The 25,556-nt window shown below is 40.1% G+C and overlaps 3 protein-coding genes across 3 annotated transcripts; 2 read left to right on the forward strand and 1 right to left on the reverse strand.

Annotated features, from left to right (window-relative positions):
- Window positions 1-3,204: 3,204 nt before the first annotated feature.
- mrps21 (mitochondrial ribosomal protein S21) lies at window positions 3,205-5,248 on the reverse strand. The gene is made up of 2 exons (XM_010743515.3): window positions 5,105-5,248; window positions 3,205-3,691 (listed from the first exon to the last, which is right to left on the reverse strand). Exons 1-2 carry the CDS (start codon window positions 5,185-5,187, stop codon window positions 3,511-3,513), a joined length of 264 nt encoding a protein of 87 aa, XP_010741817.2. The 5' UTR covers window positions 5,188-5,248; the 3' UTR covers window positions 3,205-3,510.
- Window positions 5,249-8,131: 2,883 nt separating this feature from the next.
- crabp2b (cellular retinoic acid binding protein 2, b) lies at window positions 8,132-12,474 on the forward strand. Its single transcript, XM_010743516.3, has 4 exons — window positions 8,132-8,375; window positions 10,767-10,945; window positions 11,240-11,356; window positions 12,222-12,474. Exons 1-4 carry the CDS (start codon window positions 8,294-8,296, stop codon window positions 12,270-12,272), a joined length of 429 nt encoding a protein of 142 aa, XP_010741818.1. The 5' UTR covers window positions 8,132-8,293; the 3' UTR covers window positions 12,273-12,474.
- Window positions 12,475-17,302: 4,828 nt separating this feature from the next.
- scamp3 (secretory carrier membrane protein 3) lies at window positions 17,303-25,381 on the forward strand. Its single transcript, XM_010743517.3, has 9 exons — window positions 17,303-17,794; window positions 18,113-18,193; window positions 19,487-19,600; window positions 19,980-20,100; window positions 20,211-20,339; window positions 21,370-21,529; window positions 21,632-21,733; window positions 23,133-23,250; window positions 24,412-25,381. Exons 1-9 carry the CDS (start codon window positions 17,741-17,743, stop codon window positions 24,559-24,561), a joined length of 1,029 nt encoding a protein of 342 aa, XP_010741819.1. The 5' UTR covers window positions 17,303-17,740; the 3' UTR covers window positions 24,562-25,381.
- Window positions 25,382-25,556: the final 175 nt, after the last annotated feature.

The following is a 25,556-nucleotide window of genomic DNA, read 5'->3' on the forward strand; positions in this document are numbered from 1 at the left end:
GGGATATAACAGTGGTACTATAGCTTAGGATGCTGGTATTCCACCTATTTGTGTTTTTTGGGGGTTTGTTTACTTGCTTGTTTGTGTCTATTTTCATGCAAAGTTGAAGACAAACCAAAAATATAGATATATATATATAGAGGTTATGACCAAAAGTGATCAAAGAAGACGCTTAGGAGGACGCACATACACACACAATACAGGAAAATATGCATCAAATGCTGTTAAATGTTATATTATTGAAAAATATCAAACATGTGCAATCTATCTGGCCGTGTATGCCAAACATATGGCCATCCTTCCACTCTACATTGATCATTAAAATCATGTAAGTTGTTTTCTAATATGAATACAGGGCTGCACTTTTAAGGATTAGTTTTTCCCTTCAGCAAACACAACCAAGCCTCACTTTGGTGTTTGATTGTGATCTAGAAGCTCTAGTTTTTTTCATTGTTCACAACGAGGTGAATGTAGATAAGACAGACACGATTATGAGATATGGCATCATAGGCCTATTAGAGCTGGACAGAAAGCTTTGGACGCGGTCTTACATAGTTATATAATGAGATTAGTGTACGCTGAGCAGTGAGTCGCTTCTTTTGTCGCATGCAAATAAAATAGGTTGCTGTTACCTGAGGGAGGATGTAATGCTGCAACTACCTAGTTAGCTGCTTACAGCCAAATGCATGTTTTTGATGTTTAATAATTATGAGAGCAGTTTGTTTACAGGAAACAAGTCAAAGGTGTTGTGGTAGAAGGTACAGAAAAGGGTTGGTCAATGAATGCACCACATAAATCAAATTAGATGCTGCCATAAATATGGGTGTGGAGCAAAGTGACCCTCAAACAAAGCAGTCAAACAACTTTGGAGACTAGTATGACATTTCAAACAATAGTGATGTAGTGTGAATTGCCATTGTCATTGCAATTATCACAAAATTACTTAATTAGAGTTGCACAGGGCTCCCGAGGACATTGGCAGTCCAAGTTATCTGCATTGGCTCCCTATGCAAATCAGCAGTAATGTTCTTTTTATGTTAGATTCTTTGTGTCTTGTCAGGGGCTCCTTGATATCTTATGTAAACAGGCTCGATGCATGGTTCTGACGTTTGCATAGCGACATTTAGTTCCAGATTTTTGGATTGCAACATACCGTCACCAAGCAAATAGCATCGGTCAGATCGTAAACCATGCAAACAGTAGTGGCAAATACCCAAAGATCTGTACACAGAACTGTGAACAGTGAAACAGCTGAAGGCCGGATCAGCCATGCAGTTTTAATGATGCAGATACTCAACCTGCAATGGGAATGTGGCACATTCTGAGGGCAAGTAAGGCACACACACACAGTTAAGCATGATCAGCAGCCAACATGTTACACTGTTAGATAAATTAAGAGAAAAGAAAAAACAGCAGGGATAAAGTTGTGGGGCACTTTATAAATCTGCGTTTTAGCCATGTCGCTTATGTGATCATACAATTTCTAAATATTTCTTAACCTGGATGTTGTATGTTGACAGTCAGATTTCAACCATCTAATTATGTTACATTTAATGGGAGCCCCCAAGTAGATTTTAGCTCCCCCCCTAAAGCTTTCAGGAATTTAACCCATGAGGAGCACCTTCAAAACTTTGGAGATATCTTGTTGGAGCCCTTCCAGAAATTTCTCAACTTTGGATTTGACCAAAAAATAATGTGATTTCCATTTTGTGGTTGACATTCTCTCCAGCATTTGTCTGAATTGATCAGGGTTCGCTTGACTGTTATTTGTAAGGTCCAGAATTATCTTATCTTTTTGAACTTTCCATCTGAATTTCAAATCAGGGTTTAAAATTTAGAAGAGACACCATTCAAACTGATTACAAATCAGTGTAGCTTGTCTGTTATTTAATGGAAGAATAGTTACACAATGTTACTTTAAGTTTGTGACTAGGTTTTTAATAACACATGGCCCAATAAATGAATCTTTGCATCTTGCAGTTTTTCCCACACTGTGGTTGATCAGTGACGAGGAAGCCGTGCCTGTGTTTGAGTGTGCATGTCAGGAGGGGGCCAACAAAAACATTTACACATTTCACAATCATATTGCTGACACTGACTGCACAGCCTACGCGTGTCACATAGACAGAGTGCAAGTAAACCAGACTTGTGTTCTGTGCTGATAAACACCTACTGACGCACTTTAAATGACCCTAACATTAACAAACAGCATGAAATGTCCAATTGCCCTATTCAGTATATGAAAAGCTGTTCATCTGCGTGACATGTGCCTGACATGAGTCCTTACCTCGGTGCCCCGGGTTCAATTCCACCCTGTGGCCATGTGCTGCATGTTTTCCTCTCTTTCTCTCTACCCCGTTTCCAGTCATTATCTAATTAAAAAGGTTAAAAGAGTGATCCAATTTTCCAATCTTTTGAGACATATGTCTCTGCGGAGAAAATATTGCTGTGGAGCTCACAGCATGGAAAAATGACAAAATGAGTCTGAATAATTCACAGAACACAGTCAGCAGTTTCCTTGGAGACTATTTCCTTGTCAAAAAGTACTTTGGGTAGAGTGGAATCTGAAAAACAAAACAAAAGATGTAGCTGAATACAGCTAGAAATGAAAGAGAAAAAGTTCATTCTTTAACTGTCCCTTTAAAAAGACAGATCAGACACAGCAATCAATCTCTTTCAGAGTAAAATATAAGACATCTATCATCAAGCGCCCCTCAGTCCTCACAATGCCACCCACCCTTTGACTCAACCCACAGGACACACCATCAACATGACCTGGTAACCCTCTCAGACAAGTGAGCCTGGTGCGAATGTTTAACTTGCCCTGTGTGAGGTGGAAAAGAGCAAGAGCTCCTCTTTAAAGCCCCCCCGTGGTGAAAGCTCAGGGTCTTGACAGATGTGGATGGCTGATGTATCTCACTTATGGGAGTTTGCGGGAGATGGCCGACACCATCAGTGGACATTAACACCACACTGTGCAACAGTGACCTTGAATTAATTAACAGCGAGTTGCTGCTGAGCTGTGACGCCGATCCCAGAAAAAAAAAAAACACATCTCCTGCGTTGTTTGAATGTCCTCCAGCAAAAGAGGTCACATCCAGCTACTCTGGACTTTATGCCGTACACGCTACATGTCTGTGTTTACAGCAGATACCAGTTTATGATTGTTGTTTAACTACAATGAATACATTTTCCAACACAAGATTTTCAGAAAATGTTGCACATTTATTAGTTTTTTTCATCAGTAATATTGTGTGGGAAGATTCAAACCACAAAATGACATCAACCTGTTCATTACAACCAAGAATGAGTACGAGTACTGCACTTTTCATGCCAAATGTTGCTGATAAAATGGAAAAAAATGTCCATAGTTGACTTGACAATGAATGCACCTTAACTGTTCAACAGTGTGACAACATGAAAACAACTTCTTTCCGTATTTCCCAGGTGCATTAAGCCCCGTCTTGACCAGTTCATTGATAGCGTCCCTTTTCGTCACACCCCATTTTGCTAGCGGCCGAGCCAGGGATCCTCTCTGTTTGTCCTGGAGACAAAGACAATTTTTCTGGCCATTTCCGTGTGGTAGATCCGCCTGCAGTTCTCAAAGTTCTTCCGCACTCGCTCTCGGCAGGGCTTCTCGTAGTAGCGCTTGCGCTTCACTGTGTCAACAATCCCTTCCTGAGTCAGGATCCTGGAGTATGTAGAGAAAACGTGTGAATAACTGAGACTTGGGCTGAATTAAAACTGGTAGTGGAAACAACAATGCAAGTGCAACTGGCTTTCTGAGTGTAAAATGCAGCAAACCACAGCTATGGAGCCATGATACAATACAATGATATAAACAAAGCACACGCCCGGACCAATTCTAACTCAAAATAAAAAGTAACAGCAGTGCAGCAGAAAAGATTTGTGAGGTTAAGTTCTCAGTTAAGTTAAGTTCTTCATACAACCTGATAAAGATTTTCCATCTATTAACCTTTAAAAGAGCCAATTAGGTTCATTTGAAAAAGGTTAAGACCTCCAAGGTATGGATTTATAGATTTGAAGGTTTACAAATGTTTTATTTATATTTATTATAAACTTTCAAAGCAGGGTGCAGGGTTTGAACCAAAACACACATTATAACAGACAAACACTGGATGCAGTACATGAGTCAGGTTTTATATGATAATAATAATAATAATGACGCAATAGGTCACAAAAATTTTCTGATATATATTCCCTGTTCGGCACAGCAAGTCCTGTCTTTTTTTTTCTTGACTCATGAAATCTGTTGACACCTTTTTGTTGACGGATTCTGACTAATAGACAACCAAAGAACATGCTTAATGTGCGATTGGCTGAATGGTGAGAGGGTGGTGACTACAACACCGGTGACATTATAAAATATAAGCCGACATTTGAAAAGGGGTGTTTAAAATACAAAGTCTATATTCTTTTCTATAAAAATTAATGAGGGGCGGCAGTAGCTCAGTCCATGGAGACTTGGCTTGGGAACTGGGAGGGTGGCCGGTTCAAGTCCAGTATGGAGGTGGACTGGTAGCTGGAGAGGTTCACCTCCTGGGCGCTGCCAAGGTGCCCTTGAGCAAAACACCCTCAAGGGATTAATAAAAAGTATCTCTTCTTCTTCTAAATAAAATCAACATGATATAATGAATCATGAACGTGAATCTCGTCAGTAATTTTAGAATTTTTTGATTCATTTCTATATTTTACACAATCTATAGTCATGTGAATAAATTGTGTAAAATTTAAGAATGGATCTATTTTATATCATGTCTTTCTCTAAACCTTTTAGGCTTCCATACACATGACTTTAAATTATTTTTGAAAATACAGTTCAGGTACACATTGTCTGGATCTTCTGGTCTAGTGATTTCCAGACTTACTTTACTACTGACAGATGCTGTTTTCACATTATTAGTATTAGTGATTAGTGATAGTTTAATATAGTGTTTACGTTATTTCAGCTTCCTCTGCGTGACGCCACTGCGCAGCCGCAGTTCCGTGACATTGAGCGGAAGGCTAGGCTAACGTTAGCTCATATTTCCCGCAGTAACAGCGCGTTGATGTTCACACTGAGTGTTGAACGCGTCAGTCTGACCTGTTTAAGTTCTTGTACGCTGCGTCCACGTTGCCGTCTTGAACCATCACGGTCCGAGCAATGAAGCGAAGGTGCCTCGACATGACGGTGACCGGTGCTTGCTCTAACACCGACCGGCTGGAAACACCTAACGACAACAAGTTCCGGAGACAAGAAAAAGCTACGTCTGAATCAACGCTAGGCGACGCTTTGCTCAAACATACTCTCAGATGACATTTTTCATTTGTTCACATTGACTCTAAATAGAATTTTTTATATTTTTAAAATGCACTTCCTTTCAATTCTATTTAATTTAAAAGTGTTTTTATGATATCTGCAACTCTCAAATCTTGTAAAATCTTGACAAATTTAAATATAGGCTTACATAAAAAGTTCATTCTTTCTTTTTTTTTCTTTCTTTCAGAAAACATGTATTTAAAATGTTGCATGAATGAATGCAGGTCTCTACACTACAGGGAAACTGACAGCAATTACTCTAGTTTTCACACAGAGACGAAGATCTCAGGGCAATCATAGATTTATGGAACAACAGTCGTTGTCGTAGCAACAGGGACAGCAGCGTCCAGTGTTATCCTTTCATCACAAGGCCATTCTCCTCTTCTCCTTCTCATCCCTGAGCTGCTGTTGTCTTCAGCCTGGGGTCAGCCAGCGGTGAATGCTGGCCCAGATGATAAGTCTAATTTGCATTCAAAAGTGCTTTTATATTTCCTTTCTCTGGATAAAATGCCTGATGAGGTTAATTCCCATGTTGCTGTAACTCTATAGGGTACAGTAGCTGCATGGAGCCACAGGGAGGAATGCTGAGACACAGGGACAGATAACATCGTGACTCCTTTTGTTGGGTGAATGCACTGCATCATGTTTCCAGAGGCATCCCTTCTGATCCAGGCCTGATGAAATGTTCTTGGCAGTGTGTGCATGTGTGTGTGTGTGTGTGTGTGTGTGTGTGTGTGTGAAGCAGAGAGTAGAGTGGGAGAAAGAATAATCAGAGAGACAGTCTATGACCTAAAGAAAATTCAATTTGCGCTGAGAGTTATATTCCACTTGGGGTGCAATTATCAAATCATATCTCCCTGACGGTCCTTGAGGGGATTTTGTTTTTTAAATGTAGGTTATTGATTTGTTCCAACTTTCTTTAATGTATTTATCTTAGTCCTCTACTTCAGGGCAACTGAAGTTTATTCAGTTTAAACACCGAAAAAATATAATAACTGTAATTGCTTTTTTATGATTATGGCAAATAAATTGAATTGAGAAGCTTCAGGTGAACATTATGTTGCTATAACAACACCTATTGACACAGTTACATAGCAGTTTAATGTAATACATTTTTACAAGTTATGAGGAAGCAAATACTGATGAGCGTATTTATGCCCCTGTTGTACTGTTGTCTCTAAACACTTTTGATTTGTGGCCGGCATGTATGTTTACTAGATGAATTACTGTGTGTGGTTCCTGTGGAGACTTAATGTTGATCTCCAACCTGGTCTCACAGCAGTTCGTGAAACTGTCAAGAAATAGAGTCACTTTCGTGACAGTTTTGTGGACTGCTGTGAGAATGGGTTGTGATCTCTCACTGGTTATACTTCTTTTTTTTTTGTTTAATCCTGGCATGACGAGCAATCTAACCAATTTGACAAGCTGTCTAGACATCTTACAACCTTCTTCTTTTTTTTTTTTTTTTACAATAACTGCAGTCTAACTCTTGTAGGCCTGTCATGTTTATTTATGATTATGTGTTTTATTAAATGCTGCTTTCACAGTTTCATAATTGCTTCCACTCATGTCTTTAAATTGTGTTTAGTTCACTGCATAGCTGTGATGGTCTACCTCACACAGACTAAGGCCAAATGGATATTTCTTTTCTAATATCACGCCTTAATTGTTCACTTTTTCACATTCATTTATAATTTATGCCATGACATGACTATTTACTCTACATGAATATAAATTAACATTTGAAATAAATACAGGGTTTCCCTGTTTAGGAAGTTTAAACTCTGAGTTCTCCTTTGGTTATTTCTTTGGTTTAAACATCATCCACTCGCCACTTTCCCTTGTAGTATGCTCTGTTATCTTTTGTTATCATTAATCCTAACTCCTGCCAATAAACAACTTTGTTTTACCAAGTACAATGTCAGTCATGTGATCCTATTTGAGATTAATTTAATCTAATTCAGCTTGACATTACAGAAACATAACGTTGGTCTGTTCTGACACATAAAGCAGTTCCTGAATTAAAATGAATGAAGTTGTTGGGGCTGAATAAGTAATAAGAGAGTAATACATAATTAATGTGTAATGTAAATAGACAGATACCTGAATAGAAATGGTTCAGGTAATCGACTGATTTCAGCATGAGCAGAATGATTCTTGTATAAACTGATAGCTCACTGAGGAGATTGGCATGCAGCCCTAAAGACATACTAAAGACATGAAACCTGCCACTGTCCAACTCACATAAAGACAGAATGAGACGAGTAAATGAAAGTGGTAGCCTACAGTATAGGATCACAATGAACCGAGTAGACGGTCTCCTCTCTCTTACATTTAATTGTAGTGTAAACATGCTGATGGCACCTTCCTGGATGGATGCCTCCAGCTGTATGTCTTATCTTTTCTGTTTCATTACCAGCTTTACAAAAAACCCCTGTGGAGCTGAACACTGGTATCTGATTTCACATTCCAGATTTGAGAACTTAACTCGTGGCTTCAGGTAAGATTTAGAATAAAAAGTTTCATCTATGTTTCACTTGGTTGTTTACTCATCATCTATATCTGGACTTCTTGTCGAATAATTGTGACTAACATGACACCAACCTTTAAAAAAAAAACAATTAACACTTTTTCTTAATATCTGAGCTGCTCGTCAACATCAAAGCACTTACTGGAAGTGCATTTTCCAGCTCGTATCCAAATCTTTCACCATGCTGACAGAGGTGGAGGGTACTGGAAGGAAAGTCCCTCCCTGCCACCAGACTCTGAATTGGCTGGACCAGCATCAGATCCAGGCGAGCTGTCAGCCAATCAGCGGAGGAGCAGATGCAGGCAGAGGAGACGGCTTTACAAATCGTTTAACAGAGAGGGACGGACAGACTCGAGCCGGAGAGCCTGCAGCCACCATCGGCTTCTAATCTGCAAAAAAATAAAAAATAAATAATAATAATCTCTGAGACTGCTTGCATCAAAATGGAGAAGAAGATCACAGATTTCTCAGGAAAATGGAAAATGAAGTCTTCGGAAAATTTCGAGGATCTCTTGAAAGCGTTGGGTGAGTAATGCGTCTGGATCATTTAATGTGCACACGTAGATGGATGGTCTATTTAATTTTCTTGCAAGTAATGCACAATAGAAACTTTCCTGACAAAGTTTTCCAACTGAGGACAGGGTTGCATGATGTTTTTTTTTTTCCAACAAAATGCATAACATGCAAAAACTATTCAAACTTTGGTGCCAGTTCAGAGTTAAGCAGCATAATGTCATCTGGTTTATCATCAACCATTCACCTCCATTGTTAAAATGCAAAAAAGTAAAAGAAAGGGAAAGGGAAGCATCTCCTGCACAATGACCTGTCAATCATGTTGTCTGATGCATTATCAACTGGAAATCCACTTGGCTTAGAGGTCAGCTGGAGGACCAAAGTGGTTTGAAGTGACTCTTTGTGGTTAAATTGGTTTGCTCCTGCCCTGCCACCCTACGTTCCTAGCAATATGAGTCTTGTTAAGCTCTATGAGGCTGTATGGACTCCGGTTATAAGAAAGAGAACAGGAGAGAGAGGTCAGGTGAGGGGCAGTCAGTGGCATCCATTAAAAATCTGAAGACAAATAGCCTGTGGAGGAATGTTAGATTAGACTCATCTGAAGCAGGGTCCTCCTCATGCGGTTGTAATTAGAGCCAGTGTAAACGGAACTAAGCCTTGACATGGGCCCCAGCAGCCAGCCAGCTCTGGGACTGACTTTCCTTTACTACCCTGGGCCTCTTTGACCCAATCTATGGCGGTATGGCTGTGTGTGTGTGTGTGTGTGTGTGTGTGTGTGTGTGTGTGTTACCTCTGTTAGTACCACTCCATGAGCGAATATGGTCTGAACTATATCTGATTTGTGGGCTAGTCTTGATCTTCATGAACCGTGTCCACCTCGCATTAATAATGGCAAAAACTAAAATGTCAGCATGATTTACATATGTTTTACATTCATGAAATATCACATCATATTTCTACTGACCCAGCACATAGATGTTAATACAAGCTATATATTCTTTTAACCTAGTTGAACTTTGCATATCACTCTGTTTATTATAGCGATTTCTCTTGCTGCATCAATCCATGGATGAATGAATTACAGAATGGGCCTAGCAGGAAGAGGCCCGTGGGCCCAAGGGTTCAGGGGGTCCATGGATCAGAGCCTCTATTTGAAGTGACTGTTAAGTCACTGGAAAGTCAATCAAATGACTACAAAGAGACAAAAGGATGCAAAATCACTACAAAGAGATGCAAAAAAAAAAAAGAAAAAAAAAAGATTGTTGGTTAAAAACAACCACAAAGAGGTGCACACGTCTACAAAGGGATTTAAAACAACCACAAAGAAATGCAAACTAACCACAAAGAGATTTAAAACAACCACAAAGAGATGCAAAATAACCACAAAGAGATTTAAAACAACCACAAAGAGACACAAAACAACCATAACAAGGTGTGGAGTGATTACAAAGAGATTTAAAACAACCAAAAAAGATATACACACAAAACTGACTACAAAGAGATGTAAAACAACAGTTCTTTTCAATCTTCCTCTTGCTCCTCTGTAGGAGCAGTGGAGGGTAACAGGGACATAATGTGCCCATGCATTCATCACATATTTTATAGCTGTCTTTAACTGTTTCACCACCAAGTAAAGCAACAGTTCTTTTCACCTCTACGTCAGGCAGAAACAACATTAACCTTATTGCTTCAGTTCTTTTAGACACTATGGTGAATATCCATCTCTCGACCCAGGGTAAACTACAGTATGTCTTAAACAATGTCAAAGTAATTAGTGGTTTAAAAGATCATACCAGTGGATTTGCATGTTGTAAATATCATTAAATCACATATGCTTTATATTACTAGCAACCATTTTCTGACGCATACCACGCATTACATTCTTAATTTCCTTGGTTGTAGCTCATTCAAAAGTCAGCATGCAGAAACTTGAGACACAGACTGTTTTGACATCTTCCAGACTGCCAGAAAGCCTCACATTTATAACTTATGTTGAAACTGCAAGCGAATATGAATACTGTAAAAAGAAGGACACAGATTTAGAGTTTTACTTGTATTATAAAGGCTGTAATTTGGCTTTTTTCAAACATAACAGATGAAATAGTTTCATTGCGCACCAAGCAAGGAAAAACAATCCCTGCTCAAAGCTGCACTGCTACAGTGATAATGTAAAAAAATGGGCTACCTAAAGCAAACACAAAATCTGTGTGCAATGATTGTCATGCTGCAGGGAAAGAACTCAAAACAAAAGGCTACTTTTGAAGCTAAGAAAGGGTTAAAAGCACATAATATAGTCTGGATAAGTCTAGTTTGTTTGGGCTATAAACATTCAAAACCACTGGCATTCTCCTGTAGTGACACTTGTGGTTGTATATATTATTAGTTCTGTTTGTGTGTGGACAGGTGTGAATATGTTCTTGAGGAAAATCGCAGTGACAGCAGCCTCAAGCCCAGCAGTGGAAATCACCCAGCAGGGAGAGAGTCTGTCCATCAAGACATCCACCAGCGTCCGCACTACCAACGTCTCCTTCACCGTGGGTCAGTCCTTCAGTGAGGCCACAGTGGATGGACGTCCCTGCACGGTACGCATTCCCATTTAACATTCCTGTATAATGTGAATACATGCAAGGCCAAGGACGGTGTAACTATCCAGAGCTCTCACAGAACACACATATGGAAATCATTTGAGTGCAGTGGTGATAATACATGGATCTGTTCTTCATTTCTCTGTGCATAATGAGTTGTGATGGACATAGTTCCTGACAGGCCATAAAAATGTTTGAGCTCCAGTTATGATGAAACAGTGTCACAACAGTGTCCAAAACACTTAAATGATGTCAGTTGTTAATATTATTTCTCATAATTAATCCCTGCAGAGTTTCCCTAAGTGGGAAACAGACAGCAAGATCAGCTGTGAACAGACTTTACAGAAAGGCGATGGGCCCAAGACATCGTGGACCCGAGAGCTGACTAACGATGGAGAACTGATACTGGTAATTATTAGCACACCCAGATTAAAGTCTTTAAAAAATGACTTACTAATACTCAATGTAAATCATTTATAGGCCATAAATAAGAACATATTTGAGGTTACCAGCAGCTCTGTGAAGCTTACCATCTCAATGTAACATTTTAGCATGCTGACATTTGTTAATTGGCACTAAACGCAAAGTTTATTAGTCATTAGTTTGCATGTATTTGGTGATAAACCAGCATTGGACAATATCCTAGATAAAAAGTTAAATGAATTTAGTTACAAAGTTAAAAAACTGTTTACTTTAGCCTAATTGTAATTTCAAGTTGTAGATTTTTATGAACTTTTGATATCGACTTGGTGAAAAGAAGTAAAGAAGTGTTACCAAACACTGGTGAGATGCCTGAAACCCCACCAGTTATATCAAAATAAAATATCATATCCATAAAATATAAAATATATATCCAATATTAACTCTGATAGAATCACTTTAGTGTAAAACCAGTTTGTGCCATGCCACGAGATCAGCATGCTAGCTTTATTACTCTTTAGGAAAACCCCACCAAGGGTCTGTTTGCTCACTTTTCTTCTGGAAAAGAGCGGCAAAGCATCTGGACCAAAATCCATTTAACAAATTACATTTAAAGCGTGGAGAGCTTTTCTGATGAATCAAAGAGACACTGTGTCTTTTTAGTTAGTGCTAAAAGGACACTTTGTCAGTAAGTGTCATGCTGGAGGAGGTGACACCGCAGCCAGAGATTTGTCACAACCCTGTAACCCAAACAAAGTTCTTAATCATGGCTTATTACAGATCAATGAAGAATGAATTATTTCATTTATAAACTCTTTGTAATAGATTCCCTTTCGTTGCTGTTTTCTTTCAGACAATGACTGCCGGGGACGTTGTCTGTACCAGAGTTTATGAGAGGGAATGAGGAAATTCTTTTACTGTCATACTGTCATACTATACTCCTGTTTTGTGCCTCATGCATGGTTTACATTTACTTGCCTTGTTTTCCCCCTTGCCAGTCAGCTCTTGCTCAAACCGTGCACCGCATAGAGAATTCTTCAGTTTACACGAATGTACTGCAGTGTCTAAATCCTTTTTCAAGATGTCAATAAACTGTTTTATATGAATTCACTGTTTAATGAATCCCTGTCAAACGCTAATTCTTAATGTTGCCTCCTCCCTTCGCCTCCCAATCCCTTGTTGTCCATCTGCATATCACTTTACATCATTGTCAAATTCAAACTCTCCTGATTATTCCGCACCCTATGCCCCTCCATCTTTCCATTTGCAATCCAGTACCTTGTCCTCTGTGTGCTCTCTGTCATCATAGCTCACTGCAATATGTAGTCGATTAGTTTAAAAGCTCCCAGAGACAATTCATATTTTTTAAGAGAGACATTTGGCAAAGACAAGGGGGAAACAGGGAGTGGAGAGGAAAATGACTGAGTGAAAGAGAGAGGGTGGTCATGAGAAAACGATTTCATCGCATCAAGAGAGGTTTGTATGCTCCCCTTTCCAGCTGTACCTACTTACAGTATGAGCTCAATAAAAATTCCCCCACCTCTTTGCTCTGGCTTTGCACTCAGGTACAAAGTGTTTAGTGGCTTCCTCTTACACTGTGCAGGAAGATTTCCAGCTGTTCCTCCTCAAAATCCATGACCCAAGACTTGAAATGTGAACTGACTATCAGCGTCGATAAAGTCTCTTACTCAACTAAAACTCGGCTGTGTGATCCAGTCTGAGGCGGACTTCACCTCGCTGTGAAAAATGGACCTTCGGGGTCTCTCAGGCACTTCCTGAGGAGAGTACTGCTACGGTTCATAGGCCGTGATGGTTTTTCCAGGTTTTCAAACAGCGGGCAGACAAGCGTCCCTCTGAAGTGCTTTCCAGTTTATACACACGGCGCAAGAGCAAGAGAACTGGGCCTCCTCCAGGATGAATGTTCTCAATAACCTCTGCGGGTAAATGTACGTGTTTGCACCAGTACTCAAGTAAAACTGCCAATACCACAATGTAAAAATACTCCAGTACAGGTACATTTATTATCAGAAAACTGTACCTAAAGTATGAAAGTAAAAGCACTGGTGTGGATTGATATATTATTATATTGTATATTTTATTATTACATTGTTAACACTGATGCGTAAGTAGCATTTTGCTGCTGTAGCTGATCGGAGTTAGGGTTAGGGTTAGATGTTAGGTGGAGCTTTCAAATACTTTACATACAATCACTCGTAAGTAATTTAGTCCATTTGCTTCCAAACTAAAGGTCGGCCCCGACAAAGAATCACAAGATAAATCTCATGGGACACATAGTGATTAATGTAGCAGGAAAGAAGGGGGAAAAAAAACTTGGACGGTTATTTAAATAAGACTAACTGAGAAGTTTAGAGGGGAAATGTCTCTTTGGTGGAACAAATGTGGCAATATACACCAACTTTTTTGTGAGAGGTCACAAGCCAAAGAATTTGCGGCCAAATCTTAATCTATAAATTAACTTGTAACAACAGCTGTCAAATACATGTGGTGCAGTAAGAAGTGCATGTGCCTCTTAAATTTAGTACAGAGTACAAGTATAAGTTACCATAAAATGGAAATACTCACGTACAGTGAGTCCAGTGTGTTCTGTCTTTCCACCGCATATCTGCTCACAGTTAAAATCTGCATGAAGATGTGTGACCAAATATGCACGGCTTACACAACTTCACTCATTATATCCTGCTTTTATGTCTCACAGGCAGAAAGTATGTTTTCAATGGCCTCAGTGAAACCCATGTTATTGTGTAAACGCTCATCATAACCGCAGTGCTTCAACTGCACTCTGGAGGGGATGGAAAAGTTCCCTGTTATTTTCTCAATAAGAACATTAGCATTGCACACACACACACACACACACACACACACACACACACACACACACACACACACACACACACATACATCCAAATACACAAGTTGCCTGATACTGTCTAAATGACCCATTTGAGTGATGGTCGGCCTCGCCGGAGCAGTCGAAACCACCCAGTCCCTCCTTGTTAGCCCGGTCACTTTCCACACACAACTGTTATGCCAGTTCATTCCTCAGGCAGTGATGTCATGGAGCATTGCATTGCTCAATTGGCTGAAGGAATGCTGTGGTTTCAGGACCGGGAAGCAACTAAGAGCCAACCAGCCTTTGAATCTGAGCCATCTGGACCAATCATGACAGGGCAATTAAAGGAAATGAGTCACAGGAGTCAGCTGACAAACACAGATGCTGCTAGAGGAGGGCGTGAAGACGAACAAAGCAAAACCTGTGATCAGGTTAAGGAAAACACAACTTGCGCGCTTATCCTGTTGAGTTAGAGAAACTTCCATCGCTGCTTCTGCAATCTATTTAGACTGTAAACATGGCCGCTCATTCTTTGTTATCTATGGCACATCCATTTTCTAACCCAGTAGCTCTGTTTCTTCATAGTTCTCCATAAGGAAATGAATGAATCTCAGATTGCATTAAAATATATATATATTAGTTCCACTTTGACCTGCAGTTACCAAATGGAACTGCGGAAATTAACTCGGGTTAGATGATGGTCTTATCATGAATCTGCTGATTATTTTCTCTACAAATCCATAAAACATCCATAAATAATATCCATCAGAGTTTTCCCACGCAACATTTTCAGATTATAGTAATATAAGGCAAATCTGAGAAGCTGAAACAAGTAAATGTTTGGCATTTGCAATGGTATTGAGGAACGACTCAAACCATTAATCAATTATCAAGATACTTATCGATCACTTTCCTATAACATTATACAATATTAGTGGTTCTCAACCTTTTCTGACTGGTGGGCATTTATGCACACACTGCATATGTGAGTTTAGAAATCTGAGGTTCATTTCATGCAGCATAAACATGTTTTGTCCTCTTTTTTATTTCATTAAGTCATTATATTTGTTCTCTGTCCCACACATGGACAGTCAGTGTAAACTAATGCTGGGCAGTCAAGCGCTGTTCAAACCTGCAGAGCTCTGTTTAAAATTTTAGAGGAGAGCCCAGAGTTTCCACAAATACTGAATATGTCAAGTTGAATTTTGGAGAAATGATGACATGGATTACACTCAGAGTGTCACATCATAACATAACATCATTGAACATCATTTGAAAATGAACCTTAAAGCTGCGGAAATTAAAGAACACTGGATGCTATGGCAGTTCATATGTGTGAAGATATGTTATGGGATTCAGTAATAAGGAATGTACAGTATGTATGTACAGACTGTGTGTACTGTATTTGTGTGTGACAGACAGTCCGATCTGTGTGTTTAATGAAATCATATGACTGGCCTCACCCATGTGTCCCCATGTGATTTCTTGGAGAAAAGAGATCAGGCTGGATTGAACGAGGGCATTAAGACATGAAGTGCATCTAAACTAAACCTATAACTAGGTGTAATCCTCCCTGCTGCTGCTCAACCGGTGACTGTACTGTCATACATGAGAAGCCCAAAGAAAAAAAAAACAATGAAGAGGTCGTTTAGGCAAGCATCCTTCATACACCTTAACTCTGTGCCACTATATTAACTCTGGGAACCTCTAATCTAATAACTCTTGTGTGCAAAGCAGAAGGCCATGTGAAAATAACCTTTTTGGAGTGACATGTGTGTGCATACAATGTTATTAAAATATGACAGATAACTGCTTCTTTTTGCTTTACCTGACATGCTGCACCTTACCCCATGTTCAAATCCCAGATTAGTCATGAGAAGTCCGCTGAGACCAGAGAAGTGTCTTTAAGGCACATGAGTGACATCTACTGGAAGAGAAGGAGAGTATCTTTATAAAAGAGCAGGGCGTGGAAATAAACAATTAAACATCAGGCAAAGACTGAAATCAAATAGACATACTGTATATCGTTAGGCTGTCTTATCTTAAATATTTATTCATATTCTTATTCATCTATTTGACCAAGAAGGAGAGTGATGGAGTGCTATAACTATATTTTCATTAGTTTATAATCACCAGAAAATAAGAATAAACCTTGAATATCTGCAGAGTTTTACAGAGTCTGCCATGTTGACCCACCACATCTCTACACATGCCCAGAAGGGACAAACCAAATACTGGTACTGGAAAGGACCTTTGACATTTTTCAAGAGTTATACTGTCACTGTAGTTTCTCCTTCACGCTTGGAATGAGAGCGTGAGGCGAGTCAGTAAATTCAGAATGGTCTTTCATGCTTTCAGGTTGTACAAAGTCCTCTTTACAAACAGATGTACAAAAGATTTGCTAAATAAATACTGTACATAAATAATCGATCAAAATCAACCAGACTGACAACTGAACAGAAAGAGACAAATAACCTCTGAGCAAGAATATAAGAAAAGATAATGAATGTAAAATTGGAAGCTTTTGTGCAAATTTGAACAGGAACAGGATCCTGTCTCACTGTCAAGTGCACAATAATGTCTATAACAAGTGGGAATTCTATATAGATTATATTCTATAATCTATATTAAAGATTCAGTGTGCAGAGTTTAGTGCCACCTACAACCAAATGAATACTCTCCAACGTTTCCTCTTCTTCCAAGAAAGAAAAACTCTGGCTGCGAAATACACATAAAAGCAAAAGTCCATATCTAGATCTGTGTTTAGTTTGTCTGTTCTGGGCTACTGTAGAAAAATGGCGGTTCAAAATGTTGGACTCCATGGAAGAGGACCCGCTCTCAATGTAGATATAAAGGGCTTAACAACAACAAACAAAAACACAATGATTCTTACACTCAGGTTATTATACACTAATGAAATCATACTAATACATATCACATTCCAGTCTTTTCAGTCCTTTCATATAAAATCGGACGCCTTGCATCCCAAACTGTGCAGATGTGACAGGAACACGCGCACATTAATGTCTATAACAAAGCCCCCCCTCTCATATTCATAGCTCCCACGTGCTCCTCTGCCGCAGGAGCAGTCACATGACCAGTTTTCAGGCTGGTTACTTCCTGTACCGCGGTTGTTTTTCCTGCGGGTGAAACTAACGGAGTCGTTTTGTCATCCGGCGACACAACACAGCTGCAGTCCACACATCCTGACACCCAGGACCGGAGGAGAAAGCAGCCGGCGAGCTTTCCCCTCACGTTAAACGGCGTTAACCTGTCGTCTAAAACCGCGGAGCGATGACTTTTGGAGGGGCGGGTAGCTAGTGGACTGGATAAACCGACTACACCGCCCGCACTTTCGATTTGAGAAAAAACAAACAAACGCAGCATTTAATTTATTTATAATTTTTTTATGTCGTAAACGAGCCGCCGCTTCTGTGTCTGCGCGGCTCACGTTCAAGTTAGCAGCAAGTGGCGGCTACTTGACGGTGGCTATCTTTTCCTAAAAACGGGCAGCCAACGTTATGTCAAAATACACGAGCTTTCCAGAACCAATGGACGACCACAACCCTTTCCAGGTGGGTGAAATGAAGAATTAGGCCGGTGTCAGTGCGGGGTGTCAGGGTGTGTTTGATGTATATCACGGTCACTGGTGTCGGCTCCGTGTAATAGCAGGCGAGCTGCTGCTCATGTGACGTGTGTTGGCTTTTTTCTGGGCCTCCTTCATCTTCGCCCACTTGTAGCTCTTCCCCACACTCATAAGAAGCGACCCCCCCTTTATTTTTGTTTGTTAAATTATTAGTATTAATGTTCCAGAAAATGAAATGTATCACTGCTGTGCTAACTAATTAATTAAATAAATAAATAAATAACCCTTTTTTGTTTTTGTATGTCAGGACCCTGCAGTGACTCAACACAGCAGCAACACAGGATATGCCACACTGGACCTTTACAACCCGTTTGATAATACGACCGGGGTGAGCAATATTTCTTCCTTATCTGTGTGATAATGATTGATAATTGTTTATAAAGTGCTGTGCAGATGATGTAATGCCTGGACTTATCACAGCGAGGCACAGAGCCAAGAAATGCTGCTCTGCCTCCATCAACCACCTCCATCAACCACCTCCACCATCATTCCTCCTGTTATCTGTGTGTTGTGTGTAGATCTTCTAAGATGGAGTATAACCAGGCTTTTTTTTTTTGTTGTTGCTGTGTGGACATTTGAATGTAGAATTATGCAACAGTGTAAGCATGAGGCTGCACAAATCGCCACATAATCAGGTTGAATTTCCGTTTGTTTAATGTTCATTAGTTTGTAGCTTTTCTCTTCCACTCAGCTGTCTGTTGTCTGGCTGCAAGCTAATGGAGACTATCTGTAAAAAAAAAAAAAAAAAATAGTAACAATAATAAATGCAGGTTGAAAAATTCACAAGTGATGTTGTAGCATTAGAAATGAACTAGAGTTTGGTCTGTGTAGTTGTTTTTCCGGTAAAGTAACTGACTGTGTTTGACTTTGTAAAATCACTGCAGAGATCTTAGCATCCTAATAATAACTGTTTATTCTATTTGACGAACAAATCACAAACGATGGTTCATTTGTGCAGAGCATAAACACCTCTACAAGATCTCAGGGTTATGAAACAAAACCAACCACCTGAACACTCAGAGTTTGTGCTTCAGTAGTGGACACAAACTTTTGGAGCTATCAGTGCTCCTCCAGTCCTGCAGCCTCCGGGATATTTGCCTTGTTTTGTTTGGTTAGTTATCCAGGCTTGACTATGAGGACTGGATTGTACATAAAGTGCTTTTACAGTCTATGACCAACAGCCGTGAAAGCAGCCGTGAAAGAGCTGAAACATGTACATAACTTTGTGATCTATATCTTAGTTGCATGTTATTGAGGGTTTTTTTTTTTTGCTGCAAGGAAACCACTTGGGTCTATGTTAGGGGCAGTGTCATAGAGGTTCTGTTGCTAGGAAACCGCTTGGGTTCCTGACTTCCTGTCAGCTGCTGATTGTAGCAAATACTGCTGTAACAGGAACTGAATATGACCATGTTTAGCAAGTCTTGAAACTCAACTAGTCTTTGTAGATTCATCAAGCCTCGTGCATAATTGTATCATACCCGTGAAGTATATTCACTATGATTGTACGTGACAATGAAATCTAACTTGAACTTGAGATAATGCCTCTCACTCTGGTCTTGGTCACAACCTGATGATGTCTTTGTTTTTTTCTTTTTGTTTTTTATGTTGTTTTCTATTTCAGCCTCCACCGGCGTATGAAGCCACCTCTCCCTCTGCTCCATCTGTGCCTGCACAGACTCCACCCAGCAGGACAACACCCACTGAGCCTCGCAACTATGGCTCCTATAACTCCCAGGTACACAAGCTGTAACATAAACACACCTGTCACTTTAGATTAAGGCCCACTGTCTCTGATGTCGGTATCAACACATTCACTGGCAGTCAGAAATGCGATTGTACTCGCGCTGTTATTGGATCTGTAAAAGTAGAAATGTATGCGGAGTACAAATAATGACTTGCTCAAACCAAAACCATTGTTCATTGCAACTTCTGTGCACTTTAAACATCACTTAAATGTCAATGCTGATGCTTACATTCGCATATGTACATGAAAGCATCTCCACTGTGAATCTCTTCGCTTTTACATAAGCCTTTTTTATTATTTATGACACAACACAACCTCTCTTTGACGTGCGGTTCTGATGCATCCTTTACCCCGTGTCTTACTGTGTCAGACTGCAGTTAATGCTACCACAGCAGAGCTCCTGAGGAAGCAGGAGGAGCTGGAGAAGAAAGCCCGGGAGCTAGAGAGAAGAGAGAGGGAGCTGGAGTCACACAGCCTGGGACCTGGAGCCTGTAAGAGGGGTGGAAAGAGGAGAGGCAGAAATAATGTGAATAAAGAAAAACAGAAGATTTCTAAATGTATTATTGATTTTATTCCATTTCTCTGCTGTTCTCTTCATCAGCTCGTCAAAATAACTGGCCCCCACTGCCTTCCTTCTGTCCTGTGGGCCCCTGCTTCTACCAGGACATCAATGTGGAGATCACACAGCGCTTCCAGCGCACCGTCACCATCATGTACTACTTCTGGATGTGTGAGTTCCTGTAACTCTTAGTACGTGCTGCTGTGTGAATTCCCAGCATTATTGCTGAAACATCAGTGTCATAATGTAATATGTCATGTGGTACTCTGTATGTGACTGGAATGAAACTACGCTGACACTACACTCTCCACCTCTTAAGACTTTCGATTTATTAGTAGGCAGTGGTGGTGCAAGTGAAAGAATCACTTAAGGAATTGAACCTTAAGCTGACTCATGTCTGTACAGAGACTCTTCACTGCCAGATTGAGGACTTTGGCAGGGACCAACAGAAATCAGTTAAAAATGTCTTCACCTCGGGCATCTACACGAGAATCAGTTCAAACTGTTTAAAATAAATAAGTAGTCCTTATTGAAACACCTATAGTATGCACAGCAGTTAAATATGAGTCTGTTTTCATGTTCAGAGATGTAAAATTGGCTTCTGACATAGTTTTAAAAATGATACTGACCGAGTGAAAGAGGAAGTGAAAGTGTACTTTTAGCACATGGTAGCAAACGTTCCAATGCTTTGCACCACTACTAGACTTGGAGGATCTGGAACGTGTGGCCTGTAAAGCTGTAGAATACAAATCTCTATTTGATGGTTTGTCATGCTACCATGTTGCTTTATGTTTAAGTTCCTTATTACTGTTATTGTTACTCAGTTATTTTCCTTTTACCCCTGTCTAACACAGATTATAGTTATTTAATTGGAATATGTAGACTACACATAATACCTTCCATTTAGGGGTTATAAGAAGTGCTTTAAAGTCGGATAATGATTCTTTTGGCTGCCCTAAAGCAAAACCAGGAGAGCCAACTACAAACGTAGCAACAGGCAAAGGGAGGTAATAAAGGGCGTAATGTTGCATCACTCAATTCCTTCCACGTTCACTCTTCACAGCGGGGAAGGGTGGGATGGATTTGTGTTGTAGTCAACGTCTTTATAACAAAGACTGCAGTGCTGCTCACCCCAGTTCAACTGATCCCATTCATCTTTCTGTACTATGTCTCCTTTTTATCCTGTTTTATTCATGTCCAGCCGGCACTTGCGCACTGCTCTTTAACCTGGTCTCCTCACTGGCCATGTTCTGTGTGGACTCCTCTGGTGGTGTTGGCCTAGGTCTCGCCATCCTCTGGGCCCTCCTCTTCACCCCTTGCTCCTTCGTCTGTTGGTACAGACCTGTGTACAAAGCCTTCAGGTCTGTACCACCTTCTTGTGTTTTTCTTTTTCTTTTTTTTTTTTTTAAACCAAAAGATGTTGGAAAAGATGTTAACTTTTGCTTTGTTTCTCTCTCTTGTAGGAGTGACAGCTCCTTCAACTTCTTTGTCTTCTTCTTTGTTTTCTTTGCCCAAGTGGTCACCTACGTCATCATGACTATTGGTATCCCTGGATGGGGTTTCAGGTATGACTGAAAAAACAAATCCTTTCTCTGTTAGACTGATCCATTACTCTTTGCAGTTCATGTTTTTCATGTTAAAACTTGCTTTAAAAACAGTCTGTGTCTGGTTATCTTATCTGGGTAAGAAAACTCTTTTTCGACTGTAGACATTTGTCTTGTCTTAGCTGGAAGAAAACGCAGGTTTTTCCATTCATTTAAGTGGGGGGTGTCCACCAAAATATGCATCGATCTGCAGTGGAGAAGTTGAGCCAGATCCAACTTTTAGAAAAACACGGCATGTCATAACACGTCGCGCTGCGGCCACTAATCAGACGATCAGAAATGTCTTATGATGATACTGTCCAGGTGGGTTCATGGACTAAACTCTGATACCCTACCTGTTGTGTTCTGGCTTTGTTTAGTTCATGTACCCAGCTTCTAAAAATAGTAACATCAAGAAGTTTAACTTTTGTTTGTGACAGAGAGTGGAAGAGAGAGAGAGAGAGTGAGCAGCCACTTAATTGGCAAACTAAAAAGTTATTTTACGTTCAGCACAAATAAACACAGCACAAACCCTGATCCTCTGGCTCTGTTTCATTTAAGTGTCCCGGTTAGCTGCAACAGTGTAAGCCTATACATTTACTGTACAAGTACTGTACTTTAACACTATTCAAAGTGCTCGTACTTGACTTTACCCTACCTGTCATTTGCAAATATTCTAATTTTTAGTCCACTACATTTGACTGACAAGCAGTCAGTCAGTTACTTTGCAGATACCGCACATCAAACAGGGAGACTGGTACTTGCAGATATTTGGTTTAAGGATTAAGTGTGTCTTTATGGGCTGAGAAATTTTCTTGGTAAAAACTATTTTAAAAATAGTCTTGGATTAGCTGGAAACTGCATCGTTGTTTTTTTTTTTTTTTTTAAGCACATGGAACTTAGAGATACGTGGTTCTCACAGTACAGTGATGCTACAAACATATGATCTTACAGAATATCTTGCATTGCTGATTAAACTACCCAGCAGTGTATAAAGTATTTAAAATGAGTTTGACCTCAAACATCTGCAGCAGTAAAATGTAATGTACACATGAATGTAGCAGAAATATTCATAAAGTGAAACAGACACAGTGTCGTAAGTATGTTAATAAGCCTTTACCTCAAGTTAAGGATCTTTCACCGCTGTCATCATTGTTATTAATTACACCTTTGCATGTCAATGTTCAGATAACCTGTTTACAGGATATGATCAGACTCTACATGGCAGTGTGGCGATGAAGTGTCTTCTTGCATCAGCCTGTCTTATTAACTCTGCAGCGTCTCTCTTTGAGCACAGCGCTGACACAACAAAGCTAATAAGTGCATAATTTCCCCCCTCGTGTTTAAGATGTCTGTTTATATCTCTGTCCCCATCCCACAGTGGGTGGATCGTGAGCCTGGCTGCTCTGAAGACCAGCGTCCCTGTCGGTGCGATCATGATGATGAATGCCGTCCTCTTTACTGCCCAAACTGCCATGGGGATTGTCATGCTGAAGAAGGTGAAATCTGCATAAATGTGTTTACATGCAGAGGTGGTGACTCAAATTTAAGGCTGTATTTTTGACAGGGTATCGGTCATGTCATCCCTGTGCGGCTCAATTAACAGGATATTCAGAGCAGTAGCATAAAGAGTGAAATTCCTTAGAGTATAAACGCAAGTAAATTGGACAAAGTGTAAGCCCTGTGTTGTTGATGTGGCATTTTGAATGCTGATATGGCATTTTAAAGATGAGAAACCCTGGTTATTCGTTCATCCCTACAGACATCAAAACAGTATCCAGGTCTCTGATCATCTCAGCCACTCATTTCTGAGGGTCCACTTTGAAATGTGCTGGATTGACACCTCTGAGATGAAGTTTCTTCAGCAGACTTTTCTTTTATTTCATCATTATTTACCACCATGTTTCACCATAAGTTTACTAACAAATGTCATTTTGGTTGCATAGAATAAATTCTCAGAGTAACAGCTAACACATCCAGGCATTTGACAACTGGCATTAATTACAAAGAGAGGAACCTTATTGAGTGAACACAGTTTCCGTCCTGTAGACTTAGTGTAGCTTAGCCTGAAAGCTAACCTGGCCTGTCTGGAGTGATAAGTTTCCATGGTAACTTGGGTCAGACTTTTATTTATTTATTTTCTTTTATGAAGCAGAATATCCTGAAAATAAGCCTGACTTATTGAAATAAGCCGCTCCGGTTTCAGAGACTAGGTTGTGGTGTTTACACTCCATGCTTAACACAAACACAAAGTCCCTGGAAAATTTAAATTGAATTTAATAAATGTAGTATTTAAAATGACAGAACGTACTTTAAATCCAGTCTAGAAGTGAAGGACTGGTAGGTCTGAGTGAAATAATACTTGAATATTGGAGCTTTTAAATGCATTCAGCAAAGCTGAAGATGATACTGTGGCAGCCACGGTGGAATAAAATTAAGCTGTATTTGCACTTTCTACCTGCTCTGTGCAAATAGTCACGACTTGCTGCGCCCAGGTAGTGCACCAACCATGAAGCTGTCAGTAGACAACAAACAGTCCGAAGAATAGCCATGATATCAGGTTCTGCATATCATTTCCACCCTCACAATGTGCATGATATGATGATGATGAACTGCCGCATGGATCCGGTGTCAGCGCGCTCTGCTCTTCCCTTCTTCAGGTCCACAGTCTGTACAGGCAGACTGATGCCAGCTTCCAGAAGGCCCAAGCCGAGTTCGCCACCGGAGTCATGTCCAATCAGGCCGTACGCCAGGCAGCTACCAACGCCGCTGCCACCGCTGCCACGGGGGCCTTCAACGCCCCTCGATAGAGAGGGACGAGAGGGGATGGCAGAATGAGACGCATCAGAAGAGGAGAAGGAGGTGGAGGAGGAGGGCCCCTTTCAGCTTGATAGAGGATCAGTATTTATTTCCCCATGTGATTAGGATTTGATGTGGTGTGGGGGCGTGCGGGCCAAGTCTATATAATCACCCCTGGGCAACAGAACTTCAGGGCACGTGCATGAGACAAAGGTGAAGGTTGTTTAATTTCTAAAGGTGTACAGGACAAGTTAGCTACATTGCCAAACCAGGAGTCAACAAATCATAAGTTGATTGACGATCTAGAAAGATGCTGTGAGATGTCAAAACGCTAAGATGTGAAGCTGTTATCAAAAGTTGTACCCAGTTGTCAGTGAATGCAGGGAAATGCTTTTTTTTTTTTTATATGAAAAAAAAAAACAAGCTGTGTGCCAAGTGAGACCGTTGTAGCCTGGATATTCTCATTTTTAAATGACTTGGATGTACATTGTGTTTTATGAGGAGACAAAGAGATGGAGATGAACACTGAAACGTTGCCATTCTAACATTTGATCCATAACTGGTGGCCCAAGTTTGGCCAATGTGTTTTTTTTTTCTTTCTTTTTTTTGTTGGTGGTGTTGTTGCTTAAGTGTAAACTAACCAGTTGTTTTGTTATTTTGAATGAGAATGCATATTGACCTTATTGCCAAAACCTGTCATACTGTAAAGATTCTGAACCTGTTATTTCTGTTAAAAATATATCTGTCACTGTTCTGTTATTGTTGCTTGTGATTCATATGATTATTACATGTCACTGTCTTGGTTTTAATAAAGATATATTGTCATGCTTACACAGTTGTCTAGTGTTTTGCACACTACTTTTTTCTCAGTCGGCTTCATGAGGTTGTCACATGGAATGCTGTCTTGAAAGACCTTCCATATATGCTGAGCACTTCACTCAGAGGTCCTACTCGTCAAACCATCTCAGCTCCACCACAGCCGCCCCATCACACCTTCTCCTCCCTG

Source organism: Larimichthys crocea, chromosome XIII (assembly GCF_000972845.2).
Source record: "Larimichthys crocea isolate SSNF chromosome XIII, L_crocea_2.0, whole genome shotgun sequence".
Taxonomy (NCBI): domain Eukaryota; kingdom Metazoa; phylum Chordata; class Actinopteri; family Sciaenidae; genus Larimichthys; species Larimichthys crocea.

Bases quoted from the DNA above. Each gene is read 5' to 3' on its own strand.
- scamp3 (XM_010743517.3), top strand. From the start codon at position 17,741: ATGTCAAAATACACGAGCTTTCCAGAACCAATGGACGACCACAACCCT. The intron at 20,101-20,210 runs GTAAGAGGGGTG...TCTCTTCATCAG, and splicing joins CAGCCTGGGACCTGGAGCCT to CTCGTCAAAATAACTGGCCC. The intron at 20,340-21,369 runs GTGAGTTCCTGT...ATTCATGTCCAG, and splicing joins CATGTACTACTTCTGGATGT to CCGGCACTTGCGCACTGCTC.
- crabp2b (XM_010743516.3), top strand. From the start codon at position 8,294: ATGGAGAAGAAGATCACAGATTTCTCAGGAAAATGGAAAATGAAGTCT. The intron at 8,376-10,766 runs GTGAGTAATGCG...GTGTGTGGACAG, and splicing joins GGATCTCTTGAAAGCGTTGG to GTGTGAATATGTTCTTGAGG. The intron at 10,946-11,239 runs GTACGCATTCCC...TAATCCCTGCAG, and splicing joins TGGATGGACGTCCCTGCACG to AGTTTCCCTAAGTGGGAAAC.
- mrps21 (XM_010743515.3), bottom strand. From the start codon at position 5,187: ATGTCGAGGCACCTTCGCTTCATTGCTCGGACCGTGATGGTTCAAGAC. The intron at 3,692-5,104 runs GTCAGACTGACG...TACATACTCCAG, and splicing joins GCGTACAAGAACTTAAACAG to GATCCTGACTCAGGAAGGGA.